The sequence below is a fragment of the Anopheles marshallii genome, chromosome 3, assembly GCF_943734725.1.
Source record: "Anopheles marshallii chromosome 3, idAnoMarsDA_429_01, whole genome shotgun sequence".
Classification (NCBI taxonomy): Eukaryota; Metazoa; Arthropoda; class Insecta; order Diptera; family Culicidae; genus Anopheles; species Anopheles marshallii.
The window spans coordinates 17873232-17895013 of record NC_071327.1 but is presented as its reverse complement, the minus strand read 5'-3'; the positions used below and the strand labels follow the sequence as shown (position 1 = coordinate 17895013).

Below are 21782 nucleotides of genomic sequence, written 5' to 3'. Positions count from 1 at the left end.
AAACGGCCAGTGTAAAGATCAGCGTAGAAGCAGAGTGCAAACGTTCATTACAGAGTTGCATAATTAAATGGAAGCAACCCGAATGAAGCCGAACAGGGTTTACCACTTCCTCCACAAACTACCATTTGAAGTTCATTTGGCATGGAGGCGAAACTACGCCGAGGGGGTACGTGAATAGGGGAACATTTCACTGCTGGCTGAGGTCAGTTCTAAACTACCCGTACTCAACCGGAACTCTCACGATTCGGGTGAGGTCAGCAAACGCACAACCCACTTGATTACGCACCGTAATGCACTTTTTGAACTGTGGCCAATTTTCTTTCTGCTTCCGCCCCAGGTCCTGTAGTCGCACTGTGGAAGTGTGTCTAACCCGATCGTATGGGTTCAGTCAAATGGCGTTCCACTTTCACATTCCCCAGTGTTGCAGACTGAGATGGTGAACGATAAAATGAAATGAAGCAGAACGATTAGTTTAAAATTCTCGTCGCAAAACAAACTCAGCTTCCCTTTTTTTTGCCGGATGAATACGTTCGCATTTTAACGTGCGCATCAACACGACTCGTCACTTTGGCCACATAAAACTCGCCGAGAACTTTGGCTCACTCGACCGTGGCCGGCACACGACGCTGCCGTTGCGTTTCACACAATCAATGAAAAATTGGAAAGTTTTATCCCGCACAGTCCACCGACGGTCGTCACGGTTGGGATACGCGCGAGCAACACAAAAGGTGGCTATTCATCTAAAAATTGCATCCATTGCATCGTGTCGCGCAACCCTACCGGGGTGGCTTCCTGTTCCTGCCGCGCACACCGTCAGCATGTTGCGCGCTGTCGTCGCATCGCGAAATAAATCCATCCGACAATTCTTTCGCTTCCACATTGCTTCGAAATCTTCCAACCACCCATCCGAAAACGGAAAGGACAATAATAAAAACCGTGACGTTGTCGACTAGCCGCCGGAGCGGAATGGTGGGATGAAAATAAAAGTTTTGTGGGCGCCATCGTGACGCATCAAATCTGCCATTTTCGCCAGCGTGGCGCCTAAAACACCCCGTTGCTGTCTCCTGGACAGACCACAGCTTTACCCGAGCTCTTGGGGGTTTGTTGTTGTTTGTTGTCGTCGACCGCTGTCGAGAGCGTATCCGGGTGGTTTGCTGACGTTTTGATTGGTGCCGTGACCAGGATAGGAGAGTGGGAGCCTACAAAACGTGGCCGGTCCGCCGCACGGCGTACAATTTATTTAATCTCGATATTGAAGCAAACGCTTTCATCTCTGAGCAACGGCATGAATTCTAATTCCCGTCGGAGTACCTTCGGAGTATTGGCCATGTTGGTGGTCTGGCACTGTAATGCACACTATTGACGGTACCGGTACGTGTGCTCGCAAACAGAACCAACATCCGGTAAAGATATCCATATCAAAGGGAAAATAAAATTATCAAATTAAGCTAACTTTTGCCTAACGGTCCATTCTGGCCCACTCTCACAGCTCCCGTACGAGAATTCATATTCCATTCAGCGTATTCCATCTGTATATATTAAACATTAGCTACTTCGTTTCTTATTATCTTCCAAAGCACGGACCAGACTTGAGTGAGCGCTAGTAAGGGAACTTTTTTGCCTCGCGCTATCGTTGTAACCTTTATTCTTTCGCTTTCCTTTTAGGCTACAGAACAAACAGAAAACAAACCCGGAAATAATGCTTTCGCTTGCTGCAACACTGTGAGTAGCTACTTCCGGGACGTGAGAAAAAGTTTGGACTTCGATAAGTTTCCGACGCGTTTGACCCCGTTTTGTGTGGTGTGTGCAATACACAACTGACAACCGGAAGACGTCCCGATTCGTACGTACCGGGGGTGTTTCAATTCTAACAGGGACACGGGGGGTGAGAAAAACTACCTTAAAAATAGTTTTCTTCAAACGGAAGCTTCAAAAGCTGAAGCGAAACAAACAAGTTGTTCGGTTCTTGGTGCAGTTGGCGAGTTGGGATCTTAACTCGGTGCTCTGCAGCTGGACATCACGTCACAATGGGCAGCGATGCGCAAAGTTCACAACCTTCCTGTCTTTTGTCTGGATGTTTGGATGTGCCCAAACAACCAGTTGATTACCATCCCCGGCTGAAAGGGATGCTGCAAGGAAATCAATGACAATGAGATACACTTACCAGCGAGGCAGGAAATCATCACCCAACAATACAGCCGGATTAAATGTCCCAATTCAGCAACGCCATCCAATCAGACCCCGGCGGACAGCTCTTCATCGCCATTGGAGTTATTGGAGCGAATTGATACAGTACAACACATATAGCGATTGCAATTTGTGTTCGAAAACGCCATCTTCCAAACCAGCTGTCAGCAGTTTTTCATTGCCTACTGCGTTCTTTTTTTCCCCTTCGTTGGTAATTGATGCTGTCGTCTTTGTGAAAGCAATCTGACACCTACCGCATTCACGCTGACCGCTTGACAAAGCATTCCAATGAAAGCAAGTGAAGTGCTTGGCGCACATATCGCGCTTCCCTGCCCAAATCCTTCGCCTGTGCAACAACCTCAAGAACAGAACCAGCAAGACACAGCCAGTTTTGTTTTTTTTTGTCTTCTAACGATTTGTGTCTCGTCCCGAAATCGATTCTGTTTCGGATTACAGATCTTCCTTTCATCTCCTGTCCATACCATACCGTACCAGCGCGATAGGAAAGAAAACTCGTTTCCGAAGGAGTCCGCAAAAGGAAAACAAAACAAAAAAAGGCATCTAAATGAAAAGCACCACGGTAAGTTTTAATTGGATTGAAAGAAAATGCCGTAGCTTCTTGGTGGTTATGTGTGTGTGTGTGTTGTTTTTTTTCTCTCTGTGTCTGTTTTTCCCAATTTGCCCCCAAGTTTTCACAACAGAAAAAGAACAACACAAAACACGAATTGTGTTGAGTTTGTCGGTGCTCAAGTCGTTCGATCGATTGTTTTACGTGCATTGGGATAAATAAAGGTGAAAATACAACACAAACGTATCCACGCTCCGCATTACAATGTTTGCTGACCGGTGAGTTCCCCGCTCGGAAGGGGCTCTGCCAATGCTACTGCAAATAAAATCGGCGACAGGATGGAAAGCGGGAGTGTATTGAGTGAGTGAAGGTTTCTAATTTCGCGGACACGGCTAAGAAGTTGCTTTGGTTCGTAAATTTGGTCCGAGTCTGGCATATCGAGTACGTGGAAACATGCAATAAAATGTTTCGTTCCGTTGTAATTGGTTACATAAATTCATTGCACTCGTGGAATATTGTGCAGAGTTGTATTGCGGTGATATTCAAGTATAGTGAAACGAAAGACGTGAACAATTGGATAAAAATCTGGGTGAATTGCAATTAACAAACATATAAGTCGGTGCAACCCTTTAAGAGGAATGTCAGTTGAAGGTGAGTAGGTAATGAGACTCCTCTTCAACCACGCCATCGAAGACATTTGAGTAGGAACTTCAGATATTACCTTGTATAAAGCCCTGGAACGAGGGTGGCCCGTTGCTGTATTGGTTGGGGCGTCAGTCTTCGCACTAAAGGACCGGTCAAAAGTCCCGTCCGGACCAATCTCCCTCTACGCAGGCTATCCGGCTACGGGTAGTTAAGTTAAAGAAAGCCAAGAATGACAGTTCTAGTTGACCGCGTGAGGTCGTGCCGATAAGGAAAGGAGGAGGAAATCCCTAAAAGCTCTAGAACACGCAGAATTCATGAAGAGATGTAGCACAGATGTATCCAGAATGGGACTTTGAAGTAGCACAGATGTATCTAGATTGAGACTTTGAAGTCTGTAGGACTATGGACAACTCGCTGTAATGATAAGTGTTACGAACGATTCAAGAATGATCACCCTCTCTCTGTTTTGGCCTGCTCACGATGAAGCACGTCGTCGAGACATGGCGCGGTCGAAAATTATTCTACAGGATACTCGGTCCCTGGCTGAAGCTTCCCATCAATGAAGACTTCCTATTTCCGACAGGATTTGCTTCACCTGATCCAGCCAACGAGTTCGCACCTCTTTGCTGGGGCATGAGTCCGACATCTTCATAACATACCCCAGCCTCAGACCAGTCCGAGAGATTTCAACAGATTTCGATGGTATTTCGACTGAGGTCGGTTTAAGGTACTTCAACACCACGTCAAAGTCCTTCAAATAATTTTTAAATGTTCATAAAACCTCAGCACTAGCTGAGATCTCTAGCATATCAGAGCTTGATGGTCAGCTTTTACGATCCTATTAAACGAGCAACAGCACTTAACGAATTATTCATCTCAAGCTGCAAGGTTAGGGCACACAGAGAACAGAGTACGAAATATATTGCTTGCATGCTGCTATAACATTTTATGAACACTAAAACAATCGATTTCGTACCAGGATAGCACGAAACGTTCATAATTCCAGCACATACAGATATGGCGGATGGAAGAAATAGTCCTCGTTTAAACAAATACGTTAAAAGTATTATTTGGCCTTACATACTTACATTTGGGTGTTTATTAACTGTACAATATGCGAACGATTACGGACAAGCGTATAAGATTTGTGAGAGTTCGATGACTTGTACACGTCATGAAACTGATACCGAACAATCGTTCGCTAGACATGCAAGTTTAGTCACTCGGCAGCCAGTAAAGTAATGTAACAGGTTATAATGTCATTAAATGACGAAGGATCTCTAAAGACCTGCTATCGTGATGCTTGGTGATGATCTCATGTAAAGTCTTAAATCTGGCATCTTAAGTCTTTTTATTCAACGCACTTCCTAGCTTTGCCTTTATTTTGAAAAACTCCTTCCGAAACGTTATTATTATCCAAAAAAGAAATATGATTGGTCCTCTTAATACGCAGCATTATTACAAACGGAGACATATAATTCCCATCACAAATCTTACCATGAATCCCAGCGCAGACGGATAAAGCAATGATGAATGACCCTTTAATGTCCCAGACGCTGGGGCGCTTATCTTGGATGGGCCGCTTTACGAATCCGCTTTTCCTTCCACCATGAGATATTCCACTTCTGTAGCCAAACAAAACCACTTTTACCATGAACGCTACCACCGTCCCGGCGATGTAATCATTCCGCATACAAAAGCTGCTGCATAAATGCGAGCAGGATGCAATTTTGTTGCTTCGCTTGATGTTCTCTTGTTGTTGCGTTGTGTATTTTTTTCTCTCTGTTTGTTTGTAGTTGTTTCTGGTTCTGTGCTGCTTTCTCCCAAAGCTAAGCCGCTATTTTGTGTCGTAAAATTATAACCAACCCCATTCGGTAATATGGAATGTCAGAACGTAGGCTGGGGCTCAAGCAAGTGTTGGCAAGGGCGGGAGTGGATAATTTGGTCGCTCCCGTTAGCGGACATCGGTTTTTGTCTGGGGAAAAAATTTGTTAACTTCGTTGGCTAGCGGCCAAAACGATGTAACGAACGTTGTAAGCGACGGAACCGAAGCTATTCTTATCCCTCGTTATGTCCTTTCCGCGCAGCACCGCTTTCGACCGGGACGAAAATGTCCTCGACGGTGGACCGACCCGACCATTCGTTCACTACACACGTACCTGCAACGAAAGCAAATACGATAAAAGGCTTGGCACGAGGAGGTACATTTTTACCGATTTTCCATCATCCACGCGCGGTACGAGTGGGGTGTACTGCGGGGGAATTGGAAAATGCACTCCTTCGCAGCAAAAAAAGCCCCCATAATGGGATAGATGCAGTGAAGCAAAATGATGTACCTAGTGATGCGGGAATGTTCCCCAATGTGCGCACCAAAATTCTCATCACTTGGTGAAACTCTCGCACTGAAGATGGAATTTCTAGTGATCGGATCGTTCGATTTTGTGCCAGTACCGACACAAGGAAAACTGATTGATGCTGTCTGATTGAGAATCGTTTGCGGTGGGTGGAGGGAGAAAACTCGCACAAAAAAAAAACGCCATCCCCCCAAAAACCACACCAAACAAATTCCTTGTGAGATTGTTTGCTGCCTGCGGTTACACAGCACGGGGAAATGGAATTTCAGTGCGATTCAGGGCGAGCAGAGCAAAAAATGCTACCCAACAAGGAACAAGCCCGAAGAACGATGAATGCGTTGCATTCTGAATGCCCGCAAAAGGAGGAGAACACAGCACGGGGTGGGCAATTTGCATCTGAGGAAAATTCAATTTTCGACTTTACGGTTCGCTGCAAAAATTGTGAAGTTGTGTGCAGGCAAATAAACAAAACAGAAATGGAATAAGAGGCCATGCATTGCATTTGCATGCCTTTTTTCCATTGCATCTGTGGGTTGGCTTGTCACGGGACGGTTGGTTAGAAAATGGAACTTTATCTTTTATTCCTGCTTTCTATCATTTGTTTTATCAGTGCTTGAAATTAATGTTTGTTGTTGGTATGTAAAGTAAATAGTTCACTTAACATGAGTAATGGTGATGAGAATGTTATTTAAGTGTTCATATCATCAAGGGCAGCACTGGCAGCTATCGATCGGCGCTTATCGATATCATTTACAAAATAATCGAGAAAGGTTTGAGAGGATATCATGAGTATCATACAAACAAACTTATTCCATATAAACTTACTGTTGAATACTCAGCTTATGAACCTTTTAAATTCTCACCCAACATAACTTAACTTAACCGTTCTACCGCACTAGATTATCCAATTTGTTTTTAGCTTACCATTTATTGGAGTTTTGAGTTGAAGTGTTAAAATTAAGATTGTATATTATAATTCCATATATATAATTTATGGAACTTTTTGCTTCAAGTTAAATTTTTAATGTGGTGTTTTATATACGCACCTTGTGTAAGGTGTTTTATACACCGCGTTTGCGCAGCGTTACTCGTGTCTTGTTTCGTCTCGACGTCCGCTGATAGTGTTAATGGATATTTAATGAATTTTAATGTGTTTATTTTATTCAAACGACCGTCTCGTAACATCATTATATGAAAATATCTAACCCAAGAACACAAAATAAAGGTACTCCCTCACAATAAAGGTTACTCCACCCGTGGTACAACCCGCTCATTCGTACAAACTTCAAAGCGCTCGTTTGAGTTCGACGCGCTCAACACGCTGAACGCGCTCATTGCCATCAAAACGCTCGACGCGCTCAAGCGCTTGTTTGAGCTTCGAACCACCTCACGCTCATCGCTCGCCCTGTTGAGTGCGAGCGGTTTGCTCAACTCATTAAAACGAGCTACTTGACCCAACACTACGTACAAGGCATTGTAAACTTAGGTAGGATCCTGTATTTCTTAACTGAACAAAAGAGGCCTTCCTTAATGCACCTATTATTTCGAATTCTTTAATGTTCATATAATGTAATTTCAAGTGTTTTAAAGATCCTAGAGATAAATTCGTTCCTCCCAAGCCAGCCCAAACCTAATTTTACGAGTGAACAATTAAGTTCAGTCATTATTATGACGTACCCGATACCGGTCAGCACTCCGGTTGCGAATCACTCGTTCTATATGATATTCAATCCAGGATCTTCCGCGTAGTTAACCGCACTCGGAAATACGAGCTTCGGATAGCAAAGAAAAGCATAATTTAAATAAAATAGGAGCGCGGAAAATTATGGTTTTCTTTTCTCGTGCACATTTCCAACAATGTTTTCCCTGCGCTAGCCAACCCCAGATACGCACACGGTTGAAGCGTAATGCTAATGGTTATCGGCATTGTTTCGCTGTGCGCGATTTTGTGCGAATTTGCTCGCTATATTTATTGCTTGGCCGTACGCTTGCTTTCGGCAAAGGATATCAATTTTCGCTCGTCGATATTTATGGGTCCAGTTTATTGTACTGCCTAACAGCGTTACTGCCGGGATACTCGCGCCAAAGTGCCGAAAGGAAAATAAGGAAGAAAAACAAAACCACACACAAACAGCGCGGTTCGTTAGCGAACTGCGTTCGATTGTGTTTGATGTTAGGCAGTGGGAAAGGTGATTATAATAAACGAAATGCGAAAGTGGGCAAAGATATGTGTGTTTGCCATTGCTATTTCGTTAGCTCGAACGCTTTGGGCGGTTTTATTATAACCGCAAGCAATAAATCGCCGATCGCCGAGCCAATCATTTCCTCCTTTTCGTGTTGGGGGTTTTAGTTTTGCAAGCGAGTAACACGGCTTTACTGGCGAATAAGTTTAGCATAATCTAATCGCGTAAGATAGGAAGTCAGTCTGGAGAAAGCTTCCGAACGGTAACACCACTCGCTGGTAACACTGGTTTTGGATTCTCAATCCCGACGTTTGCGTGGTAAATCATGGTGTACTTCTTAAGCACGCCACCACTCTTTCGGTGCCCGTTGGGTTCATATGCATGAGCCTTGCTCATAATAATGGACACACGGGGACTAATGCTGCCCGGCACGAGCAAGTGCTGGTGATTATTCAATATCGGAAACGATCGCACATTGTTTAGTCACATAAATCACCTCATTTTGAGTGCCGTTTGCGCTTTTCAAAGTGCTTCATTATGCACCTTACCAGTTATCTGGTCCCGTAGTGTGTTCTTGGCGGGAAATCAATCCAAAACTCACCAGCTTTTCCTTTGACATTACATAGTGTCCCCTGGGAGGCTAATGGGAGGCTTACACCTTCGCCGAGTTTTTGGGGCTACGGGACACAAAACTTCCCTTAGGATTGCTATCATCAAAGTGTCTTTAATGGGGTAGTTGATGCGTACGAAAAATAGGTCAATTTCCCCACCATTAACGTGATTACGAGTACGGAAAGCTGCTCTTTTCCTTCACCGTGGCTAGAAGTTACGGACAAACTTTCTTCCTTTTTACCCCGAGTCGGGTGCTTTCGATGTCGCTCCAGTGCAGCCGGTTCGCTAAAGAGATGACAGAAAATGGAACACTATTGAATGCCAAGGTACAGGCCGCTTGGCCGATCGGTCTGTTGACCTCGTGCCGTCTTCGTGGTGGTGGTGGAGCAGCACGTGGTAAATTTTTCCTGGTCACGCGAACCCGATTCGATTCCTTACCAACCAAAATCCATCCGATTACGACGGAGTGCGGTTACTCCTTCCTCACGGTCCTCACTGCACCCATTCTCGCCTCACGGCTCCCGCACGCGTTGATAGTAAAACCGCGTGGCTATGTTAACGGCGATATTAGCACAATCCGTGTAGATGTCAAGGGGAACGGTTCTATTTATAGGGTGGGTTCGCACAAACCCACCACAACACAACTTCTCGCCGCATTTCTTTATCGGCGACGGGGAAAAGCTTGTTCGGAACGAGCCACTTCTGAAGTAACACCCTAACCCATGCTGGACGGGCTTTAAGGTATTCTACAAGCACGTAGAACTTCTACTTCACCGCATTCTGGCGGCTACTGGGCACAAATCAATGCGGCTAGTGTGAGAGTGGGAAAGTTTTCACCAAGTTTTCATTCGCGTCCGGCATGTGGCGGGCGCGTTGTTATAAAATTGCAGTATCGCAGCACAAAGGTCGATGACGGTATGATTAGCACACGGATACCAGCAAGGGTACGTGTATGCATTACGCAACCATTTCCAACCGGTGAGTAAGTGGGGACTGTACTGACTGCAAGGCGATGAAGCTGAATCGATCAATGTGCTTCACCGAAAGTGATTTCATTGGCCAACTACATTGTGTTCGATTAGTCAGAGCTATTGCCACATGTTGTACGAGGTATGATTAATACTTGCTATAAAAGAAGTCCAATCGGGTGGTTCAATCGTAACATAACAAGATATGAAACAGACCAAATTCATATTATTTAAGCTCAATGAAGGTCGCCTAAATTTCTGTTAAAATTAATAAATAACGACAACCAACCACGGTTGGATTACATCATTCATTATGGAAATGAGAGTCTGGTCAGGCCAAGCTGCAATTTAATTAGCATATTAATCCGAGCGATATCACTGCAGTTAAGAAGTTTTTAAAACGAATGCTGTTGAACGCCAATGATATATTATACGCAAAACTTCACTGGTAAAATCGTCAAAATGTACACCCTTTCGCTTTCACGTTTAGCCTGTTTTCATTTATTATCCTGTCTTCCCAAATAACATTTTAAGTTTTATCATGATTCTGAAGATGTTGCTATTTCCATGTCCTTAAGTCTCATTTTAAGACAACCAATTCTTGTAGCCCCTAATGAAACTCCATAACAAAAGCTATATTAAGATCAAGAGGCCCATCTACAGCACTTTGTTAAGACTATTTCTTGATACCTTCTCTAGACTTCTAGTGAGAGAAATTTTCCTCAACGCAGAATACTTTTCGCTCTCATTTCCTCTTGAGAGCGGCTAAGCCTCAAGCTTTGAATCATGTCAGCTATCCTTGCCGCTGATCCGCATTATACCAAAATAGTGTTACCACACAGCGTGGGATACTATATTAAAGTAATAACGCTTGATAAAGACACTTATGAAGACCAAAAATGTAAACAAATACTATTTGGGTTTAATGTTGGTAGTAAAAAGACCAAATGGTCTTAAGACACGAAGAATTCAACCGGTTTTATCAATAAGCTTTAAGGCTCACTTAAAAGTACTTTAAAATTTCCTTTGAAGTTAGCATGTAAAATAGTTTTAATGGTCAGTTTTACAGTTATCTTTAATAGGTTTTAAAGATGTTTCAAATGTAAAAGCTGTGTTTAGCACAATAAAAAAACATTATACAAATTAAATTAATGAATTGGAACAACTGTGATAAATTTTACTAAAACTTGTTTAAGACCAAACAGGGTAGAAAATGTTCCTTGGGTTAGCTGTGTCTGTTAACAATAAAAATGGCAAAAGTAATTGAAAACATACAAAACTTTGCTACCATCAGGGGACAAGCTTAGCACCTATCGGTGGGAGTAGAAAAGTGCGGTAGTAAGTGGATTTATAATTTGGCCTTTATTGTACTAATATCAGATTTAGCCTAATGCGGATATTTTATTGTATTGTATGTCGAAATTACTCACGCATAACAATGCGGCCCAACCGAGCTTAATGTTTAAATAAATAATAATAATTTACGCATTACAAACTAACGATAGACCACAGAAGCAATTGATGAATATTTTTTAAGCCTATAAAACTACGCCGAAGGTCCAAGTCAATCAGTTCATTGTGCGTAGCGAAAGCTTTGCGACTCTAATTACATGAGTCTGTATAAAAAGATGTTTTTCAGTATGAAAACCTTCGTAAACCTTTGTGACGCTGACTATGCATGCACCATACGGAACTGGAACCCAAGTGAGAAAGGAACGTTTGTTTTGGACCACATCCCGAACACTCACGGGTCGTTGGAGATGTACAATCTATTAGTGACGTCAAGTGTAGTGTTCGTATCTCCACTTGGAACTTAACCGGATATCAGGTATTAGAGATTGAGTCGCAAACGATGGTCAACGTCAACTGCACATACCTCGAATAGCTTGATCCGGCAACAGTGACGCACAACGTTGCCTCTAGGGACATGCATTGCAAACCATTAAAGCGTAGTTGGGACATGAGTTGGTACACAAGACTAAGGAGTTATGCAAAAACCACTGCGCCTAGTGAAAAAACGATAATTAATGCAAGGGATGCCATATATAGTGTATTACAGAAATAAAATGTAAGTCTTATGCTAGACATATATCGAAAGCATGTAGACGAGACCAAATCTCGTCTTAACTGTTACGACACCAACTCTCGTACTGTGTAACTGCTTCATGTCGCTCTAATTGCAAACAGTTTGTGAATTGCATTATCTGACTCGCTTTCGGATACAACTCATCCAAGCACTTATTGAAGGAGCGATCGATTTCAGACAGGTTCGGTCAGCAGGGGTGGTTTGGGGTGAGTGATCTAATCAGCTCGTCGAAGTCGAACGTTGGATTGGGTATCTTTCACAGGTGTCCAGATTCCAAAGTGGTCAAATTAATCAGTACTGGCAGCAGGGAATACCCTTCACCCTTCATCAGCGACAGGTAACGGAGTTCTGAGTTGTGTAACAATTCTATTCTTCCTATCGTTTGGTCTAGGTAGTTCAACAAGCAGTTAGTTTGTAGGAGTTCGTCGTTTAATTGACATCCCTGCAAATTTAAGTTTTGCAAGCTGGGTTGACATATAGAGGATGTCTAACCGTACGTTTAGACACGATTAATTTTGAGATTAATATTAACCTTGCGATTAATGCGAGATTGCGATTAATCTTTCTGACAGCTCTGCACACGATTCTAACCCGAGTTTATAAACGCAATTTGAGTTTATTTGCCAGAAAAATCGGGAGTATTCAAAAGAAAACAACGTTATGAATCGTTACTGTCCCGTGAAACGGTGTGCTGTGAAAAACCAAATGTGAAAAAGACGAGTGAAGACGGATACATATGGTAGGCGACAGTGTGGAGACCGTTGATGGTGGGCAATCGAAATGTTCCATCGAAGAGACCAGGCTGAATACTGGTTGATGGACACCATCATGGCCGAAAAGGCTTGATTCGATGTCCTAAAACCAATAAACCAATACATGACAGACAAAACAATTCATTCCTACTCGTTTATTAGTTCACTATAAACCAACTACTTAAGCAATTGAGTGTTTCGGTTGCTTTGCAGGGCAATGTGGAAGGTACCAAGGGTACCAACAACGGGCAATATAGTGAACAGCAGTAACGCCAATAGCATCGATGAACAGGGCAGCAGGGGTACAGAATAGAATAGAAGAAGATAAAATAATCGTATTCATAAAAGGCCAGATTCTTTGTGCTAAAAACAACACATTTCACACCTCGAAACATAAACACAGTGCTCCAGATTGCGAGCCAATGCCGCACCGTTGAGAGCGGTACATATTTACCAACTTGGAATAACTCCGTGTCGTATTGTTTTCCATTGCTAAAATTTAAAACTGCACATATTAATTCGTACATTTCAGATTATCTTTGTATTTTGTTCCAAATTACCACTGCTGAAATTAATCATCGCGAATTAATTACACGATTATAGGGTCCCCGAGCGATAATCGATTTTGACAGTTGGCGATTAATCTTTCTGTCAAAAAGATTAATCGCAATCGCTGATTTGACAGAAAGATTAATATTTATCTCAAAATTAATCGTGTCTAAACGTACGGTAACATTTTGAGACGGATGTAACATATGCTGTCAAAGCTCAATTACTGTGGTAGGATTAATCATAATCGCAGGTAGTGTTGGTTCAAGTAGCTCTTACGAATGAGCGGAGTGAACCGCTCTCACATACTTCGGCGTGCGGTGAACGCTACATATCTCTTCACTGTGCGAATTACGCTACAAACCGTACGCTTAACGCTGTGCAAATGGCGCTCCAAAAAGCGCATTGATCACTGTGCGATCAGCGCTCCGATGAGCGCTTTGCGATTAGCACTACGAAGAGCGCAAAATTATAATTGAAATTAGAGTGAAACATCATGGACCATCTTTTATATGCCAATCCAGATCATGGCATACTCTGATGACATAAACATCATTGGTTTACGGCTCGCCTAAGTAGCGGATGCTTACCAAAGGATTGAGCAGGCGGCGGAAATCCTCGGGTTGGAGATGAACGAGGCAAAAACCAAATTGATGGTGACACCACCAGCGGCCATGCTAACAAATCGCAATGCGCAAGTGGGGCAGGTGTGATGTACAGATAGGAAATCGCGACTTCGAAGACGTCTTGAACTTCAGTTCTCTTGGGTCTTTCTATACTCTGAGGAAACTTCTCCACTCAAAACACCTGTCGCGACGAACGAAGCTGATACTATTTAGAATTTATACAGTTTGGACACATGGACTCTGTCCAAAACTGACGAAACCCTTTTAGCCGCGTTCGAGAGAATAATGCTCAGGCGGATTTTTGGCCCCGTATGTGTGGAAGGACAATGGAGGAGCCACTATAATGACGAGCTCTATCAGCTGTACGGCGAACTTACTGTCGTACAGCGGATTAGACTCGCAAGGCTTCCGTAGGAGGCCACGTCATAAAAATGACACCGGACGACCTAGCCCGTAAAATCCTTTTAGGTCGTCCGAATGGACAGAGGAGGCATGGAAGGCCCAAATTAAGATGGAGTGATGGCGTTGATACATCCGCCAGAAAGACCGGCACAATGGATTGGCAAACGGAGGCGCTCGACCGTGAGCGGTTTAAAGGCCTCCTGCAACAGGTCAAGAGCGCGAAGCGGTTGTAGCGCCGTATAAGCAAATAAGTAAGTAAAGAACTACCCGATTTTAAATACGCAGTGCACTGAGCGTGCTGAGTTAGATGAGCGGAGCGATTGTGATAGCTCTTTCGCTCACGACCCAACACTAATCGCAGGTAATCAACATCGGCGATCAGTATGAGGAGTAGGGTGTTTACTAGCGTGTTTACTATCAGACGATGTATCATATTTGTTACATTTTAGGCTGTAGCACTCTAAACAAGTCAATGCACGTTGGAATTGTTTTATTTTCCAGGAAATAATTGTTGAAATCTAGGATTAACGAGTTTCGAGTATACGAATTCAATCATACATTCATCGGTGTCACTATCATACAACTTCAACCATGAAGTTAAACGTTTCTGTGAAACATTTTTATACAGTTACAACACGATCGCTACGTTGAACCCTTGCAAGTTGCAGCCGATGGATATATAATTTGTCCTCAATTATATAAATGTGTCACATGCTTTATTGCACAGTGTAATGATTCATGCGTGCCGCATTTTTAATATTTTAATTTAAGTTATTGGTAAATAACGACGGCCTATAAAACTGCGCCGAAGGCATTCATCGGTTAGTTCATTGTACGAAACCGTGTCTTACTACATTACTCTGCACGAAATGCTCTTTGGCAGTATGACGATCATCGTAAGGTGTGTACGTTTTGTGAGGTTATGGTGGCGTAACATTTTTCACAGAACTTACTCGTTGCAGTGTTTTCTTGTGTTCTACTCTATTTCGAAAATCCGTGGGACTAAATCTAAAATGTGACGCTGACTATATCTGTGAAATTAGGAACTGGAACCCAAGTGAGGAAAAAACGTTCGTTTTGCGCCATATTCCAAACACGCACGGATCGTTGGAGCTGTACAATCTTTTGGTAACGTCGACTACCAGCAAGCTGTTCGACATCTTCGAAAGGTCACGGAAAGGAATAACGATCTCACTCAATGTGCTAATGTCCCCGATACACAATTTCGTGTTGGAGAATGGTGCAACGTTTGATACACTGGCGTTCGAAAACACATACCTCAGCTCGATACTGTTCGGGAAGAATTGTAGCCTAGCGCATCTGAGGATAATATACAGCAAACTGTCCCATCTGCCCAATTCCATACAAGAACTCAACGAATTGAAGACACTCACAATCAGCCACTCGCTTATTCTAGCGGTCAATTTGAACGTTATTGGCAATTTACCAAAGCTGACGATGTTAGATCTGACCAGAAACAGAATACACTCTCTGTACTGTACGGCAGAGAATGCCTCATTTCCGACGCTGGCCTATGTGCACTTACGAGAAAACATGCTCAGAAGCATCAACATGAACATCTTCAACGGGATGAAGTACCTCGAAAATATCGACCTAACACACAATCTCATCAGTGTTGTGTCGGGAACATTAGTGTCCAGCAGTTTGAAACTACTCGATCTTTCGTACAACAAACTGCTCAAGATGGACTGTTGTAAGTGGAATGTTCCAAATGTTCACAAGCTAATAGCCAACGACAATCTCTTTCTCTCATTGCCAAGATGCATAGAGCAGGCGTTCGTGAATGTTTTTCACTTGAATTTTGACAACAATCAGCTCGATCCGGATGAGCTATTCGCATTCGGAAGATTTAAGAATTTGATGTCTTTGTCATTAAAAAACAACAAACTCACGAACTTCGTACTGAACGAGACTACTATCCCAATGAAAATGACCGTTTTGAATTTGAGTATCAACAAACTTAGACGCTTGCAAATACCGTATCTTCCTAATAAGGATATCTACATAGACATTTCCTGGAACTGCATCAGCAATGTAGATTGGGACAAAATTTCCACAAATCTCACGAAGCTGGAAATGACCGGAAATCCATTAGACTGCACTTTTGGTAATACATTTAGCTTCAATAGCAGAGCAAATCATTCGTGCATAGAAAACAATAACCACATTTGTGATTAAAGTGAATCATTTGAAAATATTAATCCCAAAACCCAATGTAACCTAAATCCGTGGTAACCTAACTTGATCGCAATATTTATCTTATTGTGTACAAGATTCATGTTTAGCTACTATCGAGCGTTAGTCGCACAAACAGGACGTGCCCGTGTACTTGTACATACCCAAAGTACGTTCGTTGTCGCACCGTGTTGAAAAATCTTTTCTCGTCTAGTGAGGACATTTCAGCGATTTGTTTGTAACGTTATTGTAATAAAGCAATATATGGCAATAATATGTGGATATTATTATGCGGTTTACCTTAGGTTTACAATAAAAACATATTTTATTGCTTATTAGTGGCACCTCGCGAGGCGGGCCGGTGGCATGATGGTAACGGTGCCGATCTTTACACGAACGGACCGGACCAAAATCCTATTCGGACTAATCCTCCGTACGTAAGACTGACTATCCCGCTACGGGTAAAAGAAAGTCAGAGAAAGCCAGAAATAACAGGCCTCTTGAGGTTGTTGTGCCAATAAAGAAAAAAAGAAAAAATGGCACCTCGCAGAACTGGTAGGAAGTACAGTTGTTCTTTTATACCTTACAAAAAAACGGATTGCTACTTATTGTGAAATGCTTTCTCGTGGCAATCGCGCTTGGGGAGTAAGAATGCATCTTTTTCCGTAGGGGATCTGCGTTGATCGATGACTAATGTCGAGTTGTATAAGGCTTCTTGTTGGATACGCTTCGGAGCGGGCCACTCTCACGTACGCTCACTGCGAGAGTGATCTCGCGTCGGTTGATCGCGTCACAGTCAAAGCAACAGTTCAAGCGTTGTCCTCCAGTAAACCAATAAATCAAATGACGTATAAAACTAAAAACTTCTAACAAAACGGATGACAGGAATATTGCTAGAAGTCTACACCCATTTCCGCAGAGGAAAAGTTTCGACGATCGTCGATAATGTCGTCGAGCTCCACTCGGATCGGATGAGAGTTGAGGAGTGTTAACTAATACTGCATAATAATATTGCATAGAGGATATTATACAAGGTTATGGGAAGGTTACGGTTCTTGCAGTTCTAACTAGTAACAGCAATTGTACATTAGAAGCCACTAATTCGTTAAATGGATTTTTAATGTGTTCAGGCCCAGTTTACGGGTTGAATCCGCAATATGGACCATTTAATAATAGAACGGTGGGAAAAGACCGACGAAAAGCATTACCATTTTTACAGTGAACTCTACCAATTTCGGTCGTTCGGTTAACTCAATGCCTACTTTAGCATGCGTACAGTATTGTGAGCCTCTATGAAACGGAATCGTTCGTTGCCAAGTGAATAAAAATCGTATTGCTTCCTTTAGCGTGCTGTCGGCGTTTCTTCAAACAATTGTCTCTTCTGTTACCGTGCATCTTGAATGCAGAGATTGCATCTGTACCATCGCTAATTGGAGCCCCAACGGAGATGGCCCATTGACGCTGGATTGGAGTTTGCGCTGTGAAATGGATTTGTATTTCATTAACCTTACGACACGAGCAGTAGCTTTTGATCAGCTTGATCCAATGGATTTGGTTAGCAAATTCTACATCAACATTGCGAAATCTCCAATACAAAACGTATACATGTCATCTCGTGCCAAAATCCTTAGATTGACGCTAACTGAAACGAATCTAACCGATATAAGATTCGAGTGTCGGAGTAACAAGTTAGAATTCTTCACCATTATCGATAGTCGAATAAGTGTTTTACCTGTCGGCATAAAATGGCTCTCAAATATAAAGGCTATCGATATACTGAAATCTTCTTTGAAGTTTGTCGATTTCAGCCTTTTTAGTAAACTGGCACGCCTGGAACACATCAGCCTAAGTTACAATGAAATAGCGTCCCTTCAATTTCCCGACGGTCAGCGTGAAGATTTCGGTAAGCTTAAGGACATATTTTTGTCCAACAACTTTCTGACGACGGTCCGCGTGAACGACTTTAACAACATGAGGGCTCTGGAAATGCTGGATCTATCGAACAACCGTATCGTGTCCTTCGACGGCCATCTCGAGTCAAACAGCTTGCGAAATCTCGACCTGTCTCACAACCGTTTTGCTGCGTTAAGCTTTTGCGGCTGGAACGTAACGGGCCTAACCAAATTCGACGCGCACAATAACACTCTGAAGCGGTTACCAGTCTGTATGGAGACGGCAATGCCCAGTGTGAGCTACTTAATGCTTTCATCGAACGTGCTGGCCGGCGATGAAATCTGGCACCGACTAGCCACTATGACCAACCTGCAAATGCTTGACGTCAACCACAATCGTCTTACAAGTTTGGTATGGCGCAGCACTGTCCTGTCGTTGCGATTAGTAACTGCCCGAAACAATCAAATAAACGAACTCAGGGTACCGTTTGCGAGGGAAGGTTTTAATGTCGATGCGGGATGCAATGCAATTGAACAGTTTGATCCCAACAGTATGTCACCGAACGTCACATACTTGCAAATGGATTGCAATCCGCTCGATTGTAGCTGGAATAGGTATTTAATGAACGATGCAGGCGATGTGAAATGTGTTAAGAATGTTACAACTTGCGCTTTATGTCTGGAAGCGCCTGGGACAGGAATTTCTTGAACAAGTTGAAGATTAAAACTGAGTTCTCTGGTTTAGTCTGGTTACATAATTACTTTGGGGAACGTTTGAACCTCAAAATATTTAACATACTTATCTCATTGGATCTAATATATTGATGACTGTAACAAACTTCCACCTAGCATTGACGAAACCCAGAAGGTCATCCGTCTGCTCAAGAATAACAAGGCACCAGGCACCGATGGAATAGTAGCCGAACTGATCAAAAATGGAGGTGCAGCATTAGAATACGAAATCCATCAAATTATTACTGAGGTATGGGATAATGAGTCGATGCCTTGTGATTTGAACCTTGGTATCGTCTACCCCATATACAAGAAGGTCAATAAGCTAGAGTGCAGCAATTACAGGGGTTTTACGTTTACAGGGGTTTTGAATACCTCCTGCAAAATGTTCTCCCTTATACTACAAGATCGTCTTGTCCCATTCGTAGAAAAAGGTAGTTAGAAACTATCAGAGGGGATTCCGAAATGGAAAATCAGCCACTGATCAGATCTTCACCATGCGGCAGACCTTGGAGAAGATGGCGGAGCAGCAGCTACACTCCATCTATCTCTTCATCGACTTCAAGGCCGCATAACACAGCATAGCCAGGGTAAAATTAGTTTGGTAGTTCGGAATCCCGACCAAACTCACCAAACTAGTACGAATGACAATGACCAACGACACTAAAAGACTCAGAAGCATTTGTTGTACCGTATGTGTGGAAGGACAATGGAGGAGCCACTATAATGACGAGCTCTATAAGCTGATTCGCAAGGCTACGGTGGGCTGGTCACGTCATGAACATGACACCGGACGACCCAGTCCGTAAAATACTTTTAAGTCGTCCACATGGACAGAGGAGGTGTGGTAGAGCCAAGATGAGATGGAGTGATGGCGTTGATGCGTTCGCCAGAAAGGCCGAGATAACGAGCGGTCCTGCAGCAGGCCAAGACCGCGGGGTGGTTGCAACGCCGGATAAGTTAGTAAGTAATAAACTTCATACAGAAATGCTTATTTGAATGAAACAGTAATTGGTTTCCAGCTACTCAATTTGGTTACTGTTCATCAACTGCGAGTAATCTAAAAAACTGATTTATAAAGGATGCCCACCATTTTTCCAAGAATTTTCCACAGCACGAACATCACAAGTCATCAAATCAAATCATGTTCGTGCTGCCGTAAATAACTTATTTTTAATTGCATCGTGCGCAGCCGCCAGACTCGTGCTAATATAACGTGCGTTGCAGTGATCGTGGGTCATTGTGCCAATAGAAACACGTTTGGAAAGTGCTAAACCATTTTATCAGTTTGAATAGTGTGGGGTGTTTTAAGCATGTGCTGTGTTTGGTATGAATAGTTGACCGTTTTTATTGCTTGCTGAAAGGTGGCTTAAGAATCGATTGTGCTTTTAGGTTACTGGTGTTACTTCTTCAACCACCTTCAGGTGCTGTTGCAGTGCAGTGGAAATGTGTCGATTTCGGTTGTTCGGTGTGGAACTGGAATCCGTTCCAGGAAGGTTCATTTTCACTAACCCACAGACCGGCTTACACCGCTTCCATGACGTTCTTAAATCTGAAGACATTCTCGCTAAGCTTGGCGCTACTTGAACAGAAGAACCTGCTGGAAGAGTACACAACCATTAAAAGATCGCCTGTTTACAGTATTTATTTACCATCTCGTACCAACTTGTCCGCATTGGTTCTGGAGGAAACGTACGTCTCTAATGTCACGTTCGAAGCGAATAACACCTACCTGGATAAACTGTCCATTAACGACAGTCGATTGAAGGATGTACCTATCACAGTGATACACTTATCCGGTATAGAGTGCATCCAGATTACAAACTCTCGCATACGCAGCGTAGACATTAGCCTGTTCGCCAAACTGCACCGGCTGGAAAGTCTTAACCTGAACTTCAACCTAATCAAACATCTTGACTGCAGCACCACAGCGGATGGCGATTTTCCGAACCTGAAAGAGCTGTTTCTATCCTACAACCGCTTGACAACGGTAAACTTCAAGCATTTCAGCACAATGCACTCCCTGAAGGTGCTATATCTTTCAAACAATCAGATCATCCAAGTGCAGGGTTCATTAGTGACGGGTAATTTAACATTTCTGGATTTATCACAAAATTCCATCTCAACGCTTTCCTGCTGCAATTGGACTGTGGACAATCTCAACAGCTTTGATATGTACAACAATAAGCTTGAACTACTACCGACCTGCATAGAGGATACGATGTCCAGCTTGAACTATCTTCATTTGTCCGCCAATGCTTTATATGACAGTAGCATTTGGAACCGATTGGCCAGTATGAGAGATCTGCAAGTGCTGGAGATTAGCTACAACCAGCTGACGAGTGTAGTGTTGAGCCATGCGCTTCCATCGCTTACATACCTCAACGTGGAGCACAATCGGATAACAGCTGTCAGTGTTTCAGTCGCAAACGATGGCCTCAGCATCAACGCCAACTGCAATCGGATTGAACAGTTTGATCCGGCAAATGTGACGCACAACGTTACCACGTTCCACATGCATTGCAACCCGTTGGACTGTAGCTGGGACAGGAGATTTAACACAGGACAAAGCGGTGATGAAATCAAGCCGCAGTGTGTTGTCGACAACGATATTAAATGTGAGGGATGTCATGCTTAGGGTATGAAGATATCTTCCATGAGCCAACAGCAATACCCGAAATAAAACAAGTATGTAGCAACCTTAATTATTGTCTAAGTAGATCAACATGGACGTACAGTATACGACGACAAACGTGCTTAGCATCACACTTGCTGTAAAAGACTGATCGAGATTTCTGTTTCTGACTAGACAACCTAGCCTAGAGCACTTCAACAGGTTCACTTCAAAATTCTAAATTGATTCAAGCAATTTTCGTAATGTTCACCGATTAAGCGCCGTTCGGTGGTGGTATTAGAGAGTTGTGGTGGGTTCCTAATTTGATCTTAATTATACTAGTTTGTGATTTGTAAAGTGTACTGATTTACGCATTACGTACTTCCAACAGTCTGTTTAAGTCGTTAGCGAATTAT

At 43.0% G+C, this 21782-nt stretch overlaps 2 protein-coding genes across 2 annotated transcripts; both read left to right on the top strand.

Moving 5' to 3' along the window:
* Nucleotides 1–11157: 11157 nt before the first annotated feature.
* On the top strand, nucleotides 11158–16131 carry LOC128712295 (chaoptin-like). The gene is made up of 2 exons (XM_053807190.1): nucleotides 11158–11309; nucleotides 14895–16131. Exons 1-2 carry the CDS (start codon nucleotides 11158–11160, stop codon nucleotides 16129–16131), a joined length of 1389 nt encoding a protein of 462 aa, XP_053663165.1.
* Nucleotides 16132–17733: 1602 nt separating this feature from the next.
* On the top strand, nucleotides 17734–21390 carry LOC128712294 (protein artichoke-like). The gene is made up of 2 exons (XM_053807189.1): nucleotides 17734–18427; nucleotides 20177–21390. Exons 1-2 carry the CDS (start codon nucleotides 17734–17736, stop codon nucleotides 21388–21390), a joined length of 1908 nt encoding a protein of 635 aa, XP_053663164.1.
* The last annotated feature ends 392 nt before the right edge of the window (nucleotides 21391–21782 follow it).